The sequence below is a fragment of the Gavia stellata genome, chromosome 2, assembly GCF_030936135.1.
Source record: "Gavia stellata isolate bGavSte3 chromosome 2, bGavSte3.hap2, whole genome shotgun sequence".
NCBI classification, from domain to species: Eukaryota; Metazoa; Chordata; class Aves; order Gaviiformes; family Gaviidae; genus Gavia; species Gavia stellata.
Genome location: NC_082595.1, coordinates 57,285,644 through 57,307,302, shown reverse-complemented (window position 1 = coordinate 57,307,302; position 21,659 = coordinate 57,285,644). Strand labels below are relative to the sequence as shown.

At 42.4% G+C, this 21,659-nt stretch overlaps 1 protein-coding gene across 1 annotated transcript in view; it reads right to left on the bottom strand.

Annotated features, from left to right (window-relative positions):
* The window catches only part of MCM9 (minichromosome maintenance 9 homologous recombination repair factor), a 49,112-nt gene extending 28,578 nt beyond the window's left edge, over positions 1 to 20,534 (bottom strand). Inside the window, exons 1-6 of the mRNA XM_059835509.1 lie at positions 20,225 to 20,534; positions 16,039 to 16,355; positions 14,092 to 14,173; positions 12,946 to 13,146; positions 9,847 to 9,972; positions 8,494 to 8,613 (exon numbers count right to left, since the gene is read on the bottom strand). Coding sequence (XP_059691492.1) covers positions 8,494 to 8,613; positions 9,847 to 9,972; positions 12,946 to 13,146; positions 14,092 to 14,173; positions 16,039 to 16,355; positions 20,225 to 20,534 — 1,156 coding nt within the window. The remainder of the gene's footprint in view (positions 1 to 8,493; positions 8,614 to 9,846; positions 9,973 to 12,945; positions 13,147 to 14,091; positions 14,174 to 16,038; positions 16,356 to 20,224) is intronic.
* Between the last annotated feature and the right edge of the window lie 1,125 nt (positions 20,535 to 21,659).

The following is a 21,659-nucleotide window of genomic DNA, read 5'->3' as shown; positions in this document are numbered from 1 at the left end:
AATTTGAGATTTACCATCTGCTATACTGGATTTTAGGATTTTTTTTTTTTAATCTGCTGCTGTTTAGTCAAACTGTGGTTTGTTAAGGACAATATTTCATGTGAATTTAGGTGGGTATCTCAAAGAACCCTTTTTCAGCCACCCTAACAACATACACAATTGGTTGGAAAGATTCAAGCAATTACTAGAAAATTTAAGTATCAAAAGGAATAGCATGAGTATCCAAAAAATGCTCTTCTGCAAGATTATTATGTACAACTGCTGGGTTGGTATATTTATTTTCAGGTATGTTTTATTCTTGTAGTCTTTTTAACTAGTCATAAGAAGTTTAGATGCTTGCTTTCAGTTTTTTGAAACATCTGGAATTTAAAACTTTCCCATTTTCTCTCTACCCTTTAAGGCAATCCTATGCACTGGTATAAATCAAGATTCAAACCCTGTTGTGGCAGGCATGACACACTCAAGAATACATTGCCTGCCCTGAAGCTCTTGAACTGAGACATACCTATTACCTGAGGCATCCTTGAAGATAAAAAGAACTAGGCAGTAAATTGTAAGGACTTAAGACATTAATATGACACTAACAATTGAGTTATTCCTTCCACTCCTCATCAGCCTTACACATTTACTGTGACTATATGTGCATTTAAAATTGTAGTCTGTCATGTCAGATTACAAGAATATAGTTCTGCTAGTTACTAGTAACTGCCCAAACTGTGAACCCTTGTAGGTTCCAGGCCCTTAAAAAACGGTAAATTTCATGATGACTGACAGTATGGCTCTGAATAAAAATAGAACACTTTCTCTTCTCTTTCTGTGTTCTCTAATAGGGATGAAGATGTCCCAAGCAGTTAGCACTCCTGTCTTTCCACATCATGAGTGAAATTGTCTTAATTTCCAACATGTATAAAGGAATGTACGTGCACATTTCCTTCTTGTATGGAAACTCAGCAGTACATATGGTAGCTGAACAAATTAATGAAATCCATTAATATTTGGAACCCTAGTTCTAATGTGTGCTCTTGAAAATCTCTCTGTAATTGTTTAAAATGACGATTGGCAAGTTTAAAAATATTAACACTCTAATATCTTTATGACTTAACACAAAGAACTGGTCCCCCAAACTAGTAGTTGCTTCACTTAAGGGCTGAAATTATGTGAACTTTTAAGAAAGATCTTTTGATTTTCAATTATATTGCAACTTCAAGGTCTACAGTGACATTTTGAGGTTTTTCATACACTTTATTGTTCTATTTATAAGTCTACTTATCTCTTAAATGTAAGCATGTAAATAACTTAGTCATCTGGTAAAAGACTGGCAGGCTAATGAAGTCTGGTTTGAGCTAAGGCTACTACTACCATAGTAGTATTTCAAACCCTTGCACCTATTGAAGATTCAAATGAAAACATGATCAAGTACAAGGTGTAACTGGAATCCATCCAGCAGTAGCATGAAGGCTTCTTAGAAGCATATGCCGCAAAGGGATGGAAGCAAACTGTACTACTGCTATTGCAGAATCAACTACAAAATGCAGTCAGCAAAACTGCGTCAACCAGCAAACCAGATAATTTGGAGAAATCAGAAAGTGAAGATCTCTTGTTCTGTTTAGGAGAAAAAAGTCAACTGCGCGCGTGAACTTGGGTGCAATAAACTTCAAGCTAGACTGGATGGCATGATGCTGCAGTAGAATTTGGCACCACCTTACCTGATATACTAACACATCCTAGATGCAGCTGACCCATTAATTACAGCAAAAAGAATAACCCTACTGTGCTTGGTGAAAACTAGAGAAGAACAACCATACCTCATGAGAGCGCCTCATGATCTTTGCAAGAGAAATGGTCTTTCTATGCTTTTTGAGAGACTGGATGCCTCTCAGGTCTTCTACAACTTTGTCCAGATCTTAGCAGTCCATACATACTGTCTTCTGAGTATCGCATTTCCTGGCAAAATCACATTCCAGAGACACGGAATGTGAGAAACCAAATTCTAGTACTTCAGAGGCTTCGAGTCTGATCATTGGGCAACATCACAGCACAAACTTAGTGGTATTATAAGATATAGTGCATATAAGGCATCTTTGTAAAGAAAGACTTGTCCCTGATCTCTTAAAGTTTTGAGATGGCACGGCTATATGCATGACAAACAGATATCTAGTGTACGCAGCACAGTGTTACAATTTCAAGGTCAAAGATGAGTTCACCTTCCCACGAACCTCCACTTGCAGAGACCACCAAGATGCAAGGGAATGCTACAGATTCTATTGACAGGACTGGTAATGCATCTCATTGTATTTTTACCTCGGCTAGATAGACTCAATTCCATTAGAAGATGGTTGTAACGCTTATCAGAGGTTATTAATGTACAAAGAAGTAACTGGATCAGACAAGGTAACATTAGGGATAAAAAACATGGGTGGGGGGTTTTACATCTAGCTTGAAAAAAACTTGTCCCTTCATTTTACAGTCATAGTGATTTATTCATGCATCACCTTCAGTCTGAATTACTATGACACTCTGAGTTTGAAGCGGGCAAGAAGGATCCAGCTTCATCATAATGGAGGCTGGTGAAATTTAACCTCTCCAGTAGCTCTACAAAGCTCCGCTGAAAAAGCCAACCCTTACTACCAATCTTCAAGACTGCAGCAACTCAGAACTTTGCTGCAATAACCACAGTAGCTTAGTTTATAGCTCACCAGACAATCTGTATTCTTGAGATGTGAGTGACAAAGTCACAAAGACAAATATGATCCAACAGTCTATTTGTTGTAGGGCCTCAACTGCTGATTTTCTGGAACTCAGCTCAGACTGGAGGCTAGCCACTTGCAGCTGTACAAAGATTGTCCACTGCCATCTGAAAATGGTGGTGGGGAAGGAAAAAACCTCATGTACACCACGTACACTCCTGGCAAATCCTCACTTACCAGAGACAGAAAAAGAGCAAAGTTAACTAAACCTTGTGGCTTCTGTCTGGGCAGCTGCAGGACACCTTTCACATACTTAAGTACACTACCCCTTTGCACAGTGGTCTGCAAGCTTGCAGATTCTCTCATTTTTTTGAGAGCCACAGAAGTTTGGTCCAGAGACAATGGATTAATTGTTCCTATTGTTGCTAGCTGGAGGGCTCTGCTCAGTGCCAACTGGGAAGATGCAACAAAACTGACAACTACCTGTAAGTGCTGGCAGCATGTGTGGGACTGCTCATGCTAGGCCTTCCCATTTGTATTTATGTTTCCAGCTAGAAGTTCTGCTTCTTAAGAGCTGCTTCTCAAGATCACCAGCTCTTAAGTGTGTGATATGAGAGCTGGGCTGCAGAAGACATGTGGAAGGATTTTTGCTTCATTTTTGGTCTAGGCAAAAAGAATGTCTAAGGAAGAAGAGTCAGCTGGAGTCACTAGGGAGGCTTTGTTAAAGGCAAACCTCAGGTTTGTATCTGGAACTTAGAAAGCAAAGGCCCTTTCAGGAGGGGATGGAGGGAGGATAGACATCAACATTTCCACCTTTCGGTAATGCTGGCTTGGAGGCATGGCTGGGTACTCATTGTCCATGGCACGAGGGATGTGACTGGCCTCCGTGCAGATAGAGAAAAATCAAAGGAAGGAGGTGTGTGTGCTGCAGAAGGGCTATACCAGATGTAAGAGACGACAGCTACATGTTAACAGCAGCGTTAAGAACTGGCTGAAATGTCAGGAACTTTGAAGGAGTTCTTGGGTCTCCCCCCAAAACACCCCTGGACCACGAGATAAGGAGGCCTACCTTTCAACATAAGGGGGTCCTCTGGTTTGTCCTATCTCACTAGAAAGGTGTGGCAGAGCTACACTGATACAAACTGGGAAGAAGTAGGGGCTTTATGGTATGGTAAAGGGAATCCTGAAGACATAGGATATCCATCCAAAAATCAACTGCTTGAAATGCCTGCCATTTCAACAGCAGGACAAAAAAGTCTGATGAAGGCCTGCCTGGACCTGTTACGCCAGAAGTGCGTAAGACCTGAAACCTCCAGCCCACATGACAAAGATGTTGCTCCTGCAGGATTTCCTGTCCATCCTAACTACAGGTCTTCACATACAGATGTATGAATAGGACAAAATTTTGAAGACGGGTATCTACTTGGCTAAATAATCTTTCGTATGCAGGTAGTCAAGGTAAGCTCTGTCTCAGGACAAAGCCATCTTGGAGCAACATTATTGAGAGGAAATAAGGGAATTTTAGGATCTGCAAGAGATGAGATGTTACAGAAGTGGCATCTCTCTCACGAGGTTTCATCACAACTTCAAAATTCATTCCCTCAAGAAGTCTAGCAGACTTCCTACAGAGTTAAGGCCTCTTCAACTTGAGGCCCAGCTGTTTAAGGAACAGCCTATGAAGCCATGCACTCAGGAAAACATTGTCAAGGTACATGCTGATAGTCCATGTACAATTATGAATATTCAGGAAACAATGAAGAATCCTGTGGTAGAAGTGAAGATCTGAAAAGAGTGGGCTACAGGCTGCATCTCTGTTAAGAACCTGATCAGGGCCAGGGTACGGATTCACAGTTGTAAAACTGTTAGCATGTTCCCTGGCACTGCTTTGGTCGTATCAACTAGGGAATGCCCAGGGACAGCTGGGGATCTACAAACAGGGAAAAATGTCTCCAGTTTCAGTCTCTGGCTTACCTCAGGATACTGACACCACATACTCTATTCATAACCATAGCTGGAGGGCTCACTTCAGCCACTTTGAACTGGTTTCTAATGGCTCAGAAGAGAGACAACTGTTAGCATCTGAAGCCTGCCTAGCAGGGAGAGGCTTACTATGAAAAAGTGGTGGTTTCCCCTTGAGTTAGTTGCCTGCAATGAAAACAAAAAACCATAGTAGAAAACTGCTGTTGGCATGATATGGACAACCTTAGATGTTGCCCCTGTAGAGGCTGTAAGAGGAGAGGCCAGGAGGCTGTATTTCATACAGCTCAGGAAGGCATATTTTACAGAACTGGAGAGCTGGAGAAACAGCTGATAGTCTCCCAGATTTTTGGACAAGCTGTTCTAAATACAGTTCACAAAATTCTTTAAGCAGTCCATCTGTGGAGGGACACAACACCAAACAAAACTTTGCAGAAACGTGAACAGCCAAATATGCACCAGGAAGCAGCAGAATTAACTCTGGCCTGGATGTCCACGAGGTCCAGACCCACCAGCAGCAGGCATATGTTGGTTCCTGTCCCCATGGAGTTGAACACACCACTCAATTGATCACTGCAGATCTCAAGCTCCAGGGGAAAATGAAATATTTTCTTACTACTGATTATCTCATCCAATTATGCACAAGCAGCACTATGGCTCTGGGGACTGCAAAACAGTTGGTTAAACTCATTCGTAAGGGGGGAACCAACAGAGAGAATTTGTTAAACCTCACTAAGTCTCTTTTTTTTCTGGAAAACTATGTATCAATTTATAAAAAGTAAAGGTACCTGAATGACTCCCTGTTATTCTCAGATGAGAGGCTGGGGGGGTAGAATGAACAAGGCCTTTACAAAAACTAAACACTGTGTAGACGGAACCAGACAGTGGGACAGATGGCTCCCCCATCTTTTATTTACAAATCAGAAAGTCCTAGAGCGGTCAAAGAAATTTTTGCCATTGAGTTGTTGAATGTGGGCTGGCATTCTGGCTGCCAACTTTAATTAAAGAGATGTGGGAGGAAGGGCCCTGCTTCCTCATAAAAGTCTCAACAGAAAATCTCTACCAAGTGTTCACAAGAAAGGTGACCTAATAAAACAAGTGAACTCAGAAACACTATCCAGAAAGTGTAGGTAAAATTACGTTTTTTTCCAAAACAGAGAATAGATTACTGGTCATTTGTAAGGGCTGTCTGCAGCAAGCAGGCAACTTAAGCCCGTTGGTGAGATCAGAAAGATGAAGGTCTTCTGTATTGATTCACTAGAACAAGAAAGCAGGGTGTTAGCCTGGGTCATACTTTCTGAATCAGGCAAAACACATCTGATGAAGCACAGACTTTGTTTAAAAAGGACTGGGGGAGGCAGGAACCTGACTGAAAGAGCAGAGGCTCAACAGCAAATCAAGCTGCAGAGTTAGGTCGCTGTTCTCTGAAATTCTGCAAGGCAATTCCAGTTAGGTCCGGATGGTGTACCGGGCTGCAGTGGGCACATGACACTGCAGGACCCCAAAAGGATCATAGGGGCTCTCAAAGCACATGATACCTAAGGTGGAGCTGGAAAGAAAGAGAGTTTTGGCACAAGGAGAATGTTAATGATCTAATACACTGTCCTGGTACCAAGAAACGCTTGTACAGAAAACCAGGGAAAACTGATATGACAGACAGTTTTGGAAGCAGAATTCTAATTCTATAGTTGATAAATAGCTCATACCCTAAAACAGTACTGGATGGGTAAAGGGTACAAGATGTGTTAATGCACAAAATCTTACCAAAGGTTGGTTAAATATCAGCAGTTTTCTCTAAAAAAGGAATCCAAATGTAAGACAGCTTTTAGCACTTCTCCAGGGTTTATCAAATCTCAGGTGTGTCTTTTGGCCTATGTGGACTGTAATCCCAGAGCCAGCAATTAAACTGCAATCCAGACTGCTTTTATGTAAAAGAAGGAACTAGTTGGAAGGAAAGAACTTATGGATTTAGTCTTTGTACACTGGCGGGAAAAATGTGCATTAGGACTCTCATAAGAAAGCAGAAACTGGTAATTTGAAGCGTGCAATTACAACAAGGAAAGTAAAGCGATTTAATAGTTCTCTAAACTCATCATTTGGAGCTTCTGCATGAAGAGCAAGCTGACAGAATCAATGTTCGGTACAGTTATTCATATTCATAAGTAAGACACTCCTTGCACAGGGAAGGCAAAGAAAATAATTCAAAACTACATCCAAACTCCTGGGCTAGAAATTAATGCTTTAGTCCAGCAGTTCTAGTCATGGAAAGGTTCCCTGAAATTAAACTAGGGTTAATAAGATTTCTTGCTAGGGACTCAAGTTTTACTTGTGATAAGGGTCCTAAAGAATTTTAATGTGGAAATTTGGTTCACTTGCTGTCAGATTTCAGGAAGGACGGGGAGGGCAGGGAGAGAGAGAAGCTTTTTAAAATATAAGGAATATCTAAGTTAAATGTAGATGATCTAAAGACCCGAGACAATCCTTTCACAAGATGAAACTCCATCTCCACATATCATTACAGCTGATTCTACGGCACACATTCCACGTAAGCTTGTAAACTGCAATACTGGTTTTCAGGGAAATGTCTTCAAACCTAGCTATCATGGCTGAGCTGGAAACCAGATCATATGGAAAATGAAGCACAGGAGGGAGATGTGGTGAAAAAGGCAACAGCAACATCAGAGGCCAAGAACAGCTGACACAGGGAGATTACTACTGACAAAAGCGGGCAAGGTCACATTGAAATACAGGGCAAAATTTCACTCCAGGTCACTGTCAGTCCCCTAGCAAAATTTAAATTATCCAGCCTGTTCTCAGTTCTTAACACAGAACAAAAGGTGGAGAAAAGCTTATGCTGAGCCAAAATGTTCTCTCTGGCTTCTCTCCAGGCCTATTTGTCAACAGTTTGAACGGAAAACCAGAGGCACGTGTGTTTCCTAACAAGTTCCGGGTACACAAGAGTGTCTATGTTCAACATCCCATTCCACTTCCACAGCTACGGAAGAGCAAGTATATACATGTACACATAGCTACAGAACTGGGAAAGATTTATTCTCTGTTTTTCCCATGTATAAATAATGCCATTTCCTAGACATACAATGAAAAGCAGCAAGTTACACATGCTAGCTGAGACACTGGGGTTTGTCCCTAATTATTTTGCAATTTTGAATGTACTAGTAATATAGTCATTTGCTCAAATAAACTCATTTGCAGACGTAATCTGACCCTGCACATCGTCCCCAAAAGAGCTTGTAAAGATACCTGGCATTCAGAGCCAGCTGGGACATACCTAAACAAAAAAAACAACAACAAAAAACCCCAGCTTGCTCTCCGAAACCATCTTTATGAATCAGAAATAATTCCTCAGCACAGGGGTGAATTTCCAGAAAGTAAGGAGAAATCAAACTGGCACCCAGCCAGAACATATAAAAGAACAGAAGAGAGGAGAGTATCTGTTCAGGAGAAACCAAGTGATGCTAGCCCTTCACAGTGTGAGCTCTGGAAAGATCTCAGATTTGTCATAGCTGGGAATAACACTAAAAATACAGGTCCAGATCACCCTCTGCTAGCAAAGCAGTGAGAGGTGCCACTGGATGAGGCTTGTAAGGTTCCCTGTTAGAAGCTCATCACACTGCTCCACTGATACAGAAGAAGGGGCAGGACTGCCCTTCTGCAGAGAGTCATGTCAAGCCTCATATGCCTCCACAGCAGTTCTTTGCTTCACCTGTGCTCATACAACCTGAGCACCTATGTTCATATATGTAGAACGCCTCTATATAAACATACTCCAGTGAAAAAAGTAAAGTGTTCCAGCTGAAGAAACACATACCTGCACTTGTAGATCCAATTCCTGCAGTAAGCACAGACCGTGGTATAATCTTTACTGCATACTTGAGAAATTGAGATTTCCCCGTACCTGGGTCTCCAACCAACAAAAGATGTGATTCACCTTGGGGGAAAACGTTAATGTAGGAGGAGACAGTTCATATACAGAGAAAGATATACACAAAATGCTCTGAATTAAATAATACTTCTCATTATTCGCCTAACGTTTAGTACTACATATACATTACAATATGTAATTCTGTTTAAGACTGTACTATTTATTTGGTGCGATAAATATATGAATAGGAAATATTTTAAAAATATTAGGAGGTATTTGACATACTTCCTGTAATGCGAGTTCTTACATTTTAGAATACTCATTTCTCAGACTCATCTCACTCTTGAACGCGAAACAGAAGGATACCAGGGTTTGGTTATCATTCCACTATTCAGTTACTTCAATTATTGTGAAAAGGACTAATAAAATCAGCAGGTTGTTTTTCGTAACTAATTCTGTTACATTGCCAACAGTTACAAAATTTAGTAATATCAAAACAATGCAATTACAGAAGTAAATAATTTGGCTACTACAATCTCACTGAAGTGCTCTAAAATTATTTCACTGTCTTCTACAAAACATTAATACAACTTCAATTCAAATATAAAGTCTATAACCTTATTTAGCTGCTGGAGCGTTAAGAAAATCCTGTATTTGTATATACCCATGTATTATTTTAGAATTATTATGACCTACATAGATTATGACCTGCGTACCACCTGGCATACGGCATGTTTGCCATCTAATAACAACAGAAGGAGAATCAGCAGGCAGGTAACTTACAGTAACAGAACTAAGTGAGATGTGCTGACAATCACAGATGGAAAAGTCTGGCATTAGGAAGTAAAATGAATCCTTTAATTTTTCCTTTCAATGTACTATAGTGATCCACATTAAGGAAACATTAATATTCCATCCTTTGATGCCAAATACTGCTGGGAATATTCTACTAGAAATCAGTTCAAAACGTCACTTATAAAATAAAAAAAATAGTTTATGTTTTATCTAAAACAACTGCCTTTAATATTCTACCTAATGGAATCCTGAACACCCACTTTTACTGGGTTTTATTTGCGAAAATTTAAAATAAAAAGAGGAAGTCTAGATACCCACTTTATTTGTCTGAGATTCTGGAAGAATACTCAGCATTAATCAAAAATTGCTCTCACTCAAGAAAATGGGATCATTATGCTTCTGAAACCCTACTGGTTTGATTTTGGACAGGGGAGGGATGTAGGCGAAGACAGGGATGGGAACAACAGTTAGAAAGGATGCGATACTATTAGAAACAATACTAACCTCTGATTCGAGTTCCAGTAGCATCAGTCCTCTGTACACCACCAGCAAGCACCATGGCTACAGCCAGCTTCACCAGGTACAATCCAAAAACTTGAGGACATAAGCTAGCCAAAATTTCATTCCTCCCTAGAACAGGAGCAAAAAATGGCATTCAGCCCTAAGACTAAAACTTGACTTCCCATGGACTCCCATGTACACTTAAAGTCCTGTGTACACTGACAAATAATCTTCCTATGTCCACAGTCCTACATACATTCACAAATAATTTGGGCCTGCTTCCTGAACAAGAGGAACAGGGCAGGGAGGAGATTTTTTATTATTAATATTTTATTTTTCAAATGGGATCCAAAGCAGTTGTTTGATCCAAACTTCCTTCATTATCAATAAGTCTAGTCTTCCACAGTCACAAGCAGCAAAGCCAATCCTATTGGGATTTAAAGGAATGTATGGTCTGGTTATCATGACAAAAGGCAGAAACGAAATGCCATCATGGAAATTCTTTTGTTTCACAGATTAAAGTGTAGGGGCTATGAAGGACAAAACTTTAGTCTCCAGACTTCAAAACATCCCCTTGAAAACTGGTATGTTGTACATTTAAGAAAACTAAGAAAACATCTAACACTTGAAGTATTTTGCCCTAAACCTGTGCACCTATAGCATGGCTCATTTTCTCACTGTTGTCTTGAATCGCCTTCTCCTTTGACCCTTCTCTGCCAAAGGTCTCCTTTGACCCTTTCATCCTCGCTACCATAGTCCCTTTCCAGCAACAGAATATTTCAGTCTGCTATCATAATGTTGTTGGCTTGGAAGGTGTGTAACAGAATTAATTCTGTCCTTCTAGATTCTGATACTAAGCACGTAAGGGATCACAGGTTTAATGCCATACATTACTCTCATTGCTAGGGAATAAAACAGAGTGACCAATTTTGAGTTCTTAACTTAATGTTTTAAATTTAGATGCAAGTACATGGTACTGGCAAAATACGTAGGCACCTAATAGATGACTTGAGGCAGATGTGTTTCTTGTGGAGGTCTTCTGAGGCAATTAACACATCTTTGTCCAAAAATGAAATTTTAAGAACTTTGGTCAGCTATAGCATAACTCAAGATTTATCTCCACAGTTGCCTCTATTTGACTTCAGATTCATTTGCCTTGTCAGCGCTGAGCAGCTCAGCAGTTCTGCTTCTTCCTACAGAGTATCCAGAAAAAATAAAGTCACCTGCATAAGTTCTTTCAGAGGCCTGCCATGGTAGACTTTCTCAGGACACCTAATACACAGCAACAGCATCAGCAACTGACTGACATAAAATGCAGTAGTAACTACCATTATCTCTTGAAAAACAGTAAATGTACATACATCCTGTTGTGAAACAGCCTATACCTTAGACTCCTCAGTCAAATTTCATCTCTGCTCTTACCTGAGGAGACTCAAATTCAGAAAAACGGCCTGAAACAGACATCTTGGGCAGTCAGAGTCCTTCTAATTTTCACCTCAATTTTCTTGTAGCCACTTCATATTAATTTATTTATTCTGAATCGGTAATATTGCATAAAACCACATTGCTCCCTGCAGGCTTCCAAAAATTGTCCTGAGAATGAAAGATTAAATGAAATCCTTCAAAGAGGATCCTGAATTACTTTCTGAATAGTTCTAACCAGGGTGGTAAGAAATGTTCTCATTCCAAATAGCAAGAGGAAGAAATGTTCTCGTTCCAAACAGCAGGAGACTAGCAATTAAATTGCTTTCCAGGAAATGCAGTTCTGAAGAATCTTTGCCATTGACAAGATCTCCAATTTCTTACGTGAGTGCTCTGATTTTTAAGCTGACATGGGCAACATTCCCACCTGCTTTTCCTCCCGTTTGTCTTTTAAGGAGAAAGACTAAGCTCTTTTCAGGGTTTTAAAAGACAGTGTTAGCCTGAGACAGTTCAGTGACAGAGATCCTAAAAAGTCCATTGAGCTTCCCTGTGGTTCAGGAGATTATGGAGAGGGACAGAGATCCATACACAACTCCTGCTAATTCCTAGGTGGCTGACTGCAGAGCATGGTAAGTTTAGGAGCCAGTGTACTAAACACTCCAGCTGTTCTGGAAGCCGCTGTGAATTGGGAGACTCTCTCCATATTTGACAGGAGGCTCCACAGCACCTAAATCAAGAGTCTAGGCATCCAAGAGTTAGGTTAAAGATGAGATGTGCCAAGCTCTGTGGTAAGGATTCACAGCTTAATTTGGGATTCAGAGACAGTTAGTCAGAACTCTCGCCCCAGAGTCAACAGCTATGCTGACTAAAAGCAGATCTGGTCTGCACTATTTCTTCTAAGAGGTATGCTTTTTCTTTCTTGATTATAAAACGTTTTTCTTTTTTTCCCCTGATACTTCTATTATTTCTCATTTCTTATTAATAAATGTTCCACAAAACACTTGACTAGAAAGAAGACTAGACTAGGGGACTAGATTAGGGGACTAGAACGTCTTTCTTACGAGGAAAGGCTGAGGGACTTGGGTCTTTGTAGTCTGGAGAAGAGAAGATTGAGGGGGATCTTACTAATGCTTATAAATACTTTAGGGGTGGGTGCCAGGAGGATGGGGCCAGTCTTTTTTCAGTGGTGCCCAGTGACAGGACAAGAGGAAAGGGGCACAAACTTGGTCATCGGAAGTTCCGTCTAAACATGAGGAGGAACTTCCTTACTTTGAGGGTGGCAGAGCACTGGAACAGGCTACCCAGAGAGGCTGTGAAGTCTCCTTCTCTGGAGATATTCAAAACTCGCCTGGACGCATTCCTGTGCAATCTGCTCTAGGTGAACCTGCTCTGGCAGGGGCGTTGGACTAGATGATCTCCAGAGGTCCCTTCCAACCCCTATCATTCTGTGATTCTGTGAAAGCTCAAAAGAAGGAAGATTAATGCAGTATGTTTGGTACTTTTTTCCCCAGTAATATTAAAGAAAGAATTTCATATTCCTGTACTGGAAAAAATACATTTTTGGAGGAACAGGTGGCGGGACAGGATAATGGGGGAAAAATGTGTTCAGTCACTGTATTTCACTCCTGATTTCATCTATATCTGAACATGTGTCCTACTCGAAATCTTTCAACTACTAACCTGCTAAGGGATCATTCCTATGCTTTTCCCAGAAGTCTTCAAATTCCTTGCGGACTTCTTCATCAATTACAACCCCTGCTAGCTGCTCATTGTTTACTTTAACATAGTTGGCTTTCAAAACAAGCTCCAAGTCACAGCGTGCATCCTCGTGGAAAGGTTTCCACCTCTGCATTACCACTCCATACACTGTGATGTCATCTCCTGGTGGTAACAACAAAAATTAGTAAAATAATATCTGACTTCATATATGCAGATGTGTCAGTTAGCTATAATGCATAATAATGCAACTGAGATCCTGTGTTACAGTTAATAAGGTTAAAAAACCCAACAACAAAAAGCAAACCTCCTGCAGTTACTGGAAGTCTAAAACAAACATTAGGTAGATTCCTTATGCCTGTGATAGGAAGGTGCTATGTCTTTCTGGTTCTGTTTAAGGTAGGTGAATTCTTAAAGGTATACCTCTGCTTGTTTCCTCTTTTCTAAAAGAGGAATTCACAACAAACTGTAGAAGCTCTTCTTTCAATTAGATTTACTACACAAAAAAATCTAGTCAAAACTTATCTGACTTCTGGTAACTTTTGTGATGAATGCCAGAATCACTCGTTAACATTCTGGCCACAGTATTCTTCTAAGAAAGTACAACCAGAAATTAATTTCTTGTGGGGATGTGCCTATCGGAGAATTTTTAGTCCATTCTTCATACATCCTCCTGCCAATTAGCTTCTTTTTTGAATGCCAAGTAGCTTTTTCCACCTGCAGCGCTCCTTAGACAGGAAGTCAGGTTACCCAGCTCTCCGAACCTACAGAGGGGCACCACACACTGTGTGATGGTGTGGACCATTTTCCTTAAGAGTTTTGGTGTTTTCACACTAACAAGATTCAACGTACCTTCCATAGGTCACAATACATTTCTTATTGAAACTGATTTGTCAAACAGTCAAGACATAACATGGGGATGTATGACATTTTCTAGAATAGTCTTCAACTGCCATGCTAATGTCCAAGCTGAAACAGCAATGTGACAGATGAACGTATCTCATTCAACAAGCCCTCAGCACTAACAGCCTACTTGGCAAAGATTCATTTCAAATGGAAAAATAAAAATGCTTGTGGTACAAACATATGCAATATAGGCCGTATCCTCACCAGACTTGCAACTGTCCACTAAGTCATCTTCTAGAACAACCACCATGCAACGAGGGATGCTTCCAACAGACAGTCTTTGAACCTAGGAGACAGGAAGAAAATGCGCTTCTTAAGAACAGCACCTTTCAAAAGCCATATATAGCTGCTCTGGCTTAAGGACCTACATTCCTTTCTTGGAACTGAGGTCAGTCCTTGCTTTTTCTCACAAAACTTACACAGTAAACATGCCACTGCTGCCATGAACTTAATAATGGAACTTTAATGCTTATATTAATGGAAATGCGATTGGGTATCAAATTAGTTGAAGGTACTCAATCCCGGGAGGTGCTGTGTGATTTCAGTATCTTGCTGAAGAAATCTCACTAAGAGAGGTCATTTGAAAGAGCTGATTTTTTTATTTTCTTTTAATAATTTGAGGTATTTTTAGACACTTCTTCAATATGCAAAGTTTACTTTGGGTACTGAAGCATGTCCATGGGTTAGATAACCCTTCACGGAAGTATATACTGAAAGATTATTCTCTGTATTTTTCGGGTATTTAACCATAATTTGACAGGTTGAGATATAAGTTCACACCTAGGTGTCAACGATTATATCAACAACAGGAAAAAACAAATTGCACTCAACCAGTCAAATGTATATTCACAAATGTGCCAGTAACTCCTGCAATTCTTTTTCTTTCTCCAGGGCAAAGTCTATGCAATCTTGTCACAGTCTATTTCCAACCAGCAATCTTTCCATTTATACTTAAAGCTTGCAATAGTTTTTAGAATATCCACTACACAAGAACAATGATCAGAAGTACCTTTTCATTCTGCAGCACAGGTCATACATGCTAGAATTCTAGATTTATTCACTCTCTAGTGCCTAGGAAGGTTAATTCATCCTTATGTATTATCTAAATGGCCACAGGCAGTTCACATCACTGTCAGTACTGGTGGCACATACACAGTTACTTGCAGAGCTCAGTAGGAAACACGAGTGAAATTCATTCCTAGTTTAACTTTACTGTGTTTAATAAGCCCATGCCACTGAAAATCCTTCCCATCACGGAGATCTGTGCGTCACACAGTAAAACAAAAAAAATAAATTATAGAAACCATATGTCAGAAACAATCATAATATAAACACCCAGCATAGGGCTTATTTCCTAGAAATAGTTTTATTCCCTTACTTTTTTGCTGTTCTGAACTTTAAAGAGTTTCGTTTCTAATTTAATGCATTTCTGTTTTCATAAATCTTGCATGTAGATTGGCACCACCACACTCTTAATTTATAAAATCAAAAACCTGAAACAACTGAAGAGATCTTAGAATAGATGTATGAAAAAGACACTGAACATAAACACAGAAACATTGTCTGCAATATACCCTATTCTCTACTTTCATACCGCGTAGATTTTCTTGTGCCAGTTTTGTCTTAGTCATGCACTACAGTAAAAAGAGGCTCGCTTATTTCTTACTCTTCCAGCTTAGCTGTACTTCCACCCAGAGCTACCTTCAGAAAAACGAATGCAAATTCTGCGAGGAGCATGTATTCAATAATTGTTGAATCCAATATTGGCTGAAGGGAACAGACATTTGCAGACACCATGTGCTGACCATACTGCACCGCTACAGCTGGCCTTGGCCACCACTGAGCTAGCTTTAGTCCTTAGAGAAACAACACAAACTTGGTATTTATAAGGATTCAGCATGGAAATTTAACCTAGGCACTCATCCCAGTTGTTTTGTATGATCTGGAATGGAGTTACCTAATAATGTAAGTCTAATCAACAACTTAATTCTGACGTAAACATGAACAGTTTCACTAAAATTAGCGGAGTTACCTTATTCCAGCAGGAAATTAAGCCCCCAAACGCCTTCTGTAGTAAGTTAATTCTTTTTCTTCTTGAGACATCCATAACCTAAATACCCTCCCCTTTTTCTCCATCTTATTTTTTTTTACCTGTTCTTGAATTTTGATTTCTTGATAGTCTCTGCAGCAGGTAGGAGAAGAGGTTGTTCCAGAGAGACACGTGAACTTCGTTGAGTTGCAGCCTTCTTCATTAAGACAGGCTGATGGACGACAGAACGTGTAGTACTGTTCAAAGTCAGCCTTGACGACAAACACATGCTTGCATTTATTGCAGATATAACTCCGTTCAAACTCCAAAACTTTCACCAAACTGGTACGTATGACAGTCCCAGTAACAGACAAAAAGTGACCCACATCCCTGGTTTTAGGAATGTGCTCTCGAGTCAGCTCTGGGCAAACAGGCAAACCTGTTAAACAAAAATATGTGCAGCATAAGGCTATTCATATGAAACATGGACTTACAATGCAGTTAAACAGAAAGACTAGAAAAAATGCCAGACACATTAACAGTAGCCATTGCTATTATTTTTTCATAAATGTGATTCAACAATTCATCTGTTGTACCATAAATCTGATTCACTGGCCTCAGATAGTGAAAAACATCAGACGCTGAGCACTAACAGAAAATATTGCCATTTTACTCTCCTGCTCTTGCCAAGGGCTGAATAGTCATGAGCAGTTTCCATTCGTGGAAATGGCTCCTGATGTTCTCAGACCTATTTATTAATTTAAATGATCTTTTGGCAAATGACATTTATTCTACAACTGGTTTACCTGAATTACAAAATTTTAGTTATGCTACTTAATTGTGGTTCAATGTTATTCCCACATTTAAACAAGTGTAACTCCTAATCTTGTGTGAATTCTCAAGTCTAAGCAAATTGAAAATTCATAGTCTGTGAGCATTTGATCTTAAATCCACATTGCATACCAGTAAGCCTCAAGCACGAGGAAGATGGCATAAGAAGAATATAAAGGGGTTATGAACACAACCAAAGCAAATTCACTTCTACGTTCAAATGAATAGTGACAGAACATTTTCGTGGCACTTGCCCTCCTTCAGTTCCACCCCAACGGCCAGTTCTGTGGTGTACTGATCCTGCTCCAGCGTTCACCTGTGTGGCCATCGTTTAGCACCACAGTGGCTGAAATCGTCAGGAAGATTAATCTACTTCAACAGCCTAAAAAGTCTTTATAAAAATAAAAGTCTCTGAAATGCACACCTGAGGATAGCATCAAAATATTGCCTCTTCAGAAGTCAGTATATGAACTACAAGATACCAATAATTATCAACTTAAAACGAAATTACCTGCTCTTAAAATAATTTCTTAGCTTTACTTCCAAAATAGAGCTAGGAAACAGAGATGTAAAATAATAAATCTGCTGGAAAATGATGTTTCTAAGGGGATCAAAACTATTTTTGCATTTAAGTCAAATCTTCTTAGTAGCTTTGGCTGCTAAAAAAAAGACATCATATTTATTTCAGTATTTTCAAAACCAAGTGCTTTATTTCAGACACTGAAACATTCTGTTCTCATGCTTTTAAGCAAAGTGTTTGACCTTTTGTTTTTGTTTAAAGAAAATATTTCAAAATATTAAACTAATTTTAAAAGGTAAAAGAATAAAGTAAAAAAAAAAAAAAGAAGTAGAAAGGGAAAAGAAAGTATTATGTAGAACTGCAAAAAAATTTTTCTGGTTGACTGTAACAAAGCTATTTGCATATTCTACCAAACCTGTCGAAAATTCTTTTTCTCCCACAGGTTTGCATTTCTATTCAGTTCAGGTAAAGAAAGATAAAATCCATTATTTTTCCAACTGTTTTGGCATCTTTTTTTCCCAGTTCATTATTGGTGCAGCTCAACAACTTCTGCAAAATACAACACATCTTACACTAGAGAGAGCTGCAGCACTGTTGTCAGGATATATGGTATGATCATCTCTGTGGATATTGAAGAGACAAGAGTCTGGATGGGGAAAAAAAGAGCCTTCATTCTGATCATATTAGACTGCTTGACAGACTTTATTTCAGTATGTGCCTCTTTGAATAAGCTTTACTATATTAGTAATAGCGTGTATAGAAGCAGCTTGGCCATCAGTAACAGACACAGCAGCGCTTAGGCTAACTGTAAGCAAGGAAAAATCTTTTAATGGATTTGTAGCAAAAGGAGAAGTTATACAATCAAATTCCTACAATGCTAAAATTCAGATAAAGAACTTAATCTTTTACTTTCTTCAGTGAACCTGGGATAATCATCCATTATTAATCACTGCGTATTCACATTCCCCAAGTCCTTCTTTGAATTCCTAGATGCCCTGTCCATATCGGTATGAGCGTGCTAAGATTGCATTCTTATACCTAGCATAAGCAAAACCACTTTTCCTCACTTCAGTCCAAACCTGACACGCAAATCTCCTCGGCCCCACTCCAGGTAGTTGCTTGCCGCTCCCACCAAGAAGAGCGTACCACCTTCTCCTTGTTCCAGTTTGATGTGGGAATGGGAAGCGGCAATCCAAGATGAGAATCCTGAAGGTAATCAGAACCCAGCATCCACTTAAAAGGTAACAGTATCATGGGAAAATTTGGGCGGAAAAAAGCCTACAGATCATTTAGCTTATTGCTTTTGTTTCTTCAGCAGCCAGCCTTTTGGTGGTACAGAACATAAACCAAACTACATGGACAGATGTTCTTTTGATCCAGCTGGACCGCACGAGGATAACCACCCCCTGCTCTTCATCAGTTTCCCTCCTGTTTAGTGGTGGAGTAGGCTGTGAGTCTGCCGACTAACTTTTGCCATCATTGATCAGTCAGACTTACTTTTATCAGTTATTAAAACTACTTGATCAAACGTGGCTAATTTTGCCTGAGGTTGACTAGGGAATAGTCAGACAAAACATCACTGTGGGAGGAACAGTCAGCTCCAGCAACAGGCCGATAATAGCAGGAATGTCTTAAAGACACCGCTACTCATGCGGCGATCATCTGCCCCTTGCTTTACTCCTTCTAATACTTCCTGGTAGCTTATAAAATAATCATACTTGGAGTAAAAATAACCCGGTTTTCATGCTGAAGCCCTGAATGATGAAAACACATCCTGGAACACCAGGGGGGAAGTTTTCATTCACTCCAACTTTATAGGTACCAGGAAATACCTGACATTTCAAATTTTAGTAGAGGCCATCCTCTTACACCACATACTCAGCAGTTGTATAAAAGCTCCGTAACACCTAAACAAGTAGTAAGCCTTTTTTTTTTTTTTCCCCTAAAACCTTGAGAAAATAGCATTGAGAGAGCCACAGGCTAATTATATTTCTGATGTATGCATTTTAATGACAATATTTGTAATGAAACTTACTGGGACACAAGTATATTTAACAACTGTGATTTATGCAAGTTCAAGCTGCCAAGAGACTGAATGATCATAAACCCCTCCAACACTGGGCAGGGGAGGGAAACACAGGTCGCCAGCTCTTGGCTTTGCAGACTATTGCTCCAAATAGTTACAACCAACAGCGACCAGAAGGGACTGTGCCACCACTGACCCAGTTACCCACAACAGGCAAAACAGGCATTTTAACTCCAGAACCTGCACCCCACACTTACCACACCTCAAAGCTACTAAAGATTTCCTACTAATAAGGAATAATGGCCTATCAACTTGTAGTGAAAAAAAGGACAAAATCCTCTATTAACGATTACGCCTTCCAACAGCTCATTCCAATTTCACAACAAGTAATTTTATAACAATTAGTTAAGCATAAAATTTGACTATTTCAGATTAAATTGTTACAAGACAACTCAAAATTTAGACTTTGCCTCTTCTGGGAGATGGCTGGAGCCAATAAAGACCATGAGCCAACTGACACGATAAGGAAGTCAACCTGCAAGAAAACCTACAAACTACGTATCTTCCCCTTCAACTTTTTTTTTCTTTAGACCTTCTGTCTAACAAGAGAAATAATGTGAGACGCTGATTTGAGGTGAGGAGCCTTTTTGCCACAGAAAGGCTTTGGCGTAAGTCCTGACCCAGCAACAAACGCCAACCATTGCACGCACGCCATCAGGGATGACCACAGCTTTTTTCTGGGTTGGTCTACTCAGCTCCATGTGTTTGCATGTGTTCTTTTCTGTTTCATAAAGACGAGCTATTCCTCATTGGTCTGAACGCTGAAATGGCAAGAATTAAACTTGCTCCTTCCCGTGACCCCCAACAGTTCGTTACAGAATAAGGGGACACGGCAACGCTGACCTCGCTGCCGCCCCACCCCGCCACTCACCGGAGACCCTGGCGTGGAGGTTCTGCTTCGCGCTGAGCTGCGGCGGGGCTGCGGCGGCCTGCAGCGCTGCCAGGGCAGCCCGGCGCAGCGCGCTGTCGAAAATCGGGAGGACCTCGCTGGGGAAGGCGTTGAAATACTCCCCGATCTCCATGTTGGTCTCGAAGAGCGTCAAGGCGTCGACGACGACGGGGTAGTGCGCCTCGTCGTCGGCCTCCCTCAGGATGCCCAGGATGTCGTCCCTGTGGTGCTCCAGCACGTAGGACTCGAACACCTGCCCGATGAGGTTCACCTGCTCCGCGCTCAGCACCATGCTGCGCCCACAGGCAGGCAGGCGAGGCGAAGCGGCGACAACGCCCGGCTCTGCGGCGAGGTCCGGCGCCAACCGGAAAACTTACTTTCCGCTCGGAAAGGCCCACCACGGAGCCGGGCGAGAGCGGGGCGGGGCTGGCGCGTGCGCGGCTGATGAGCGTGGGCGACGGCCCCTCGTTTCGAGGCGCTCCGAGCTGTCGGCTGCCCGGCGGGACCGCGGCGGCCGCCCGGCTCGCGCCGCCACGCGCCGCCCGCCGCCTCCCACAGTCGGCTCCCGCCAACCAACCGCCCCGCCCCGCCCCAGCCAGCCAATCAGTCCCGCCCCGCGTCAGTCAGTCACCCCCCCCCCCCCCGTCCCCGTCCCGCCCCCCGTCAGTCAGTCAGTCACCCCCGCGGCGGGAGGCAGGTTCCGCGCCGCCGCGCTTCTCGCGCCCGCCCGCTGGTGCAGGCAGGGTGGCGGGGACCGGGCCGCTTCCGGGCGGGGCTCGTCTCCCTGTTAATGTCAGAAAGCGAAACCGCCCGGTGACCCGCTCTGTCGCTCGCTTGGCGGGGGGTGAGGGGAGGCGGCAGCCTCTTGTCCCGTCCCGCCCCGCCCCAGGCGGCGGCAGGCGGGGGGCGCCCCGCAGCGCGGAGCCAGGCCTCCCACCCCCGCCCCACCGCCGCGAGCGCGGCAAGTTTTGAACGCGGCGCGGCCGGGAGGGTGCTGCGCTGTGCGGCGAGGCGGGGCCGGGCTGGGCCGGCAGCGCGCCGCCTCGGCCGCCCGCCTGCGGAGCGCTGCCCCAGGCGCGTCCCGTCCCGTGCCGTCCCGCCCGGCCTCCGGGCGGCACGGCCTGCGGGTGTGCTCGCAGCGCCCACACCGGCGGCCCCGCCGAGGCGTGTGTGCGGCGCCGCCCCCGTACGCGCCAGGCGGCGGCGGGCAGCGCCAGGCGGCCGCCCCGCTCCCGCTCGGTACCTGCAGCGCCAGCCGCCGCCGCCGCCGCCCCTCCGGCCGCGCTCCCGCCGCCGCCGCGCCGCGCGGAGGCAGCGTCCGCAGCTCCCTCACCCGGCGGGAGGAGCGGCTCGGTCCCCGCCCCCTCCGCGCCGTTCCACGCCCGGACCCGGCGGCCCCCGAGCGGGGCGGTGGGGC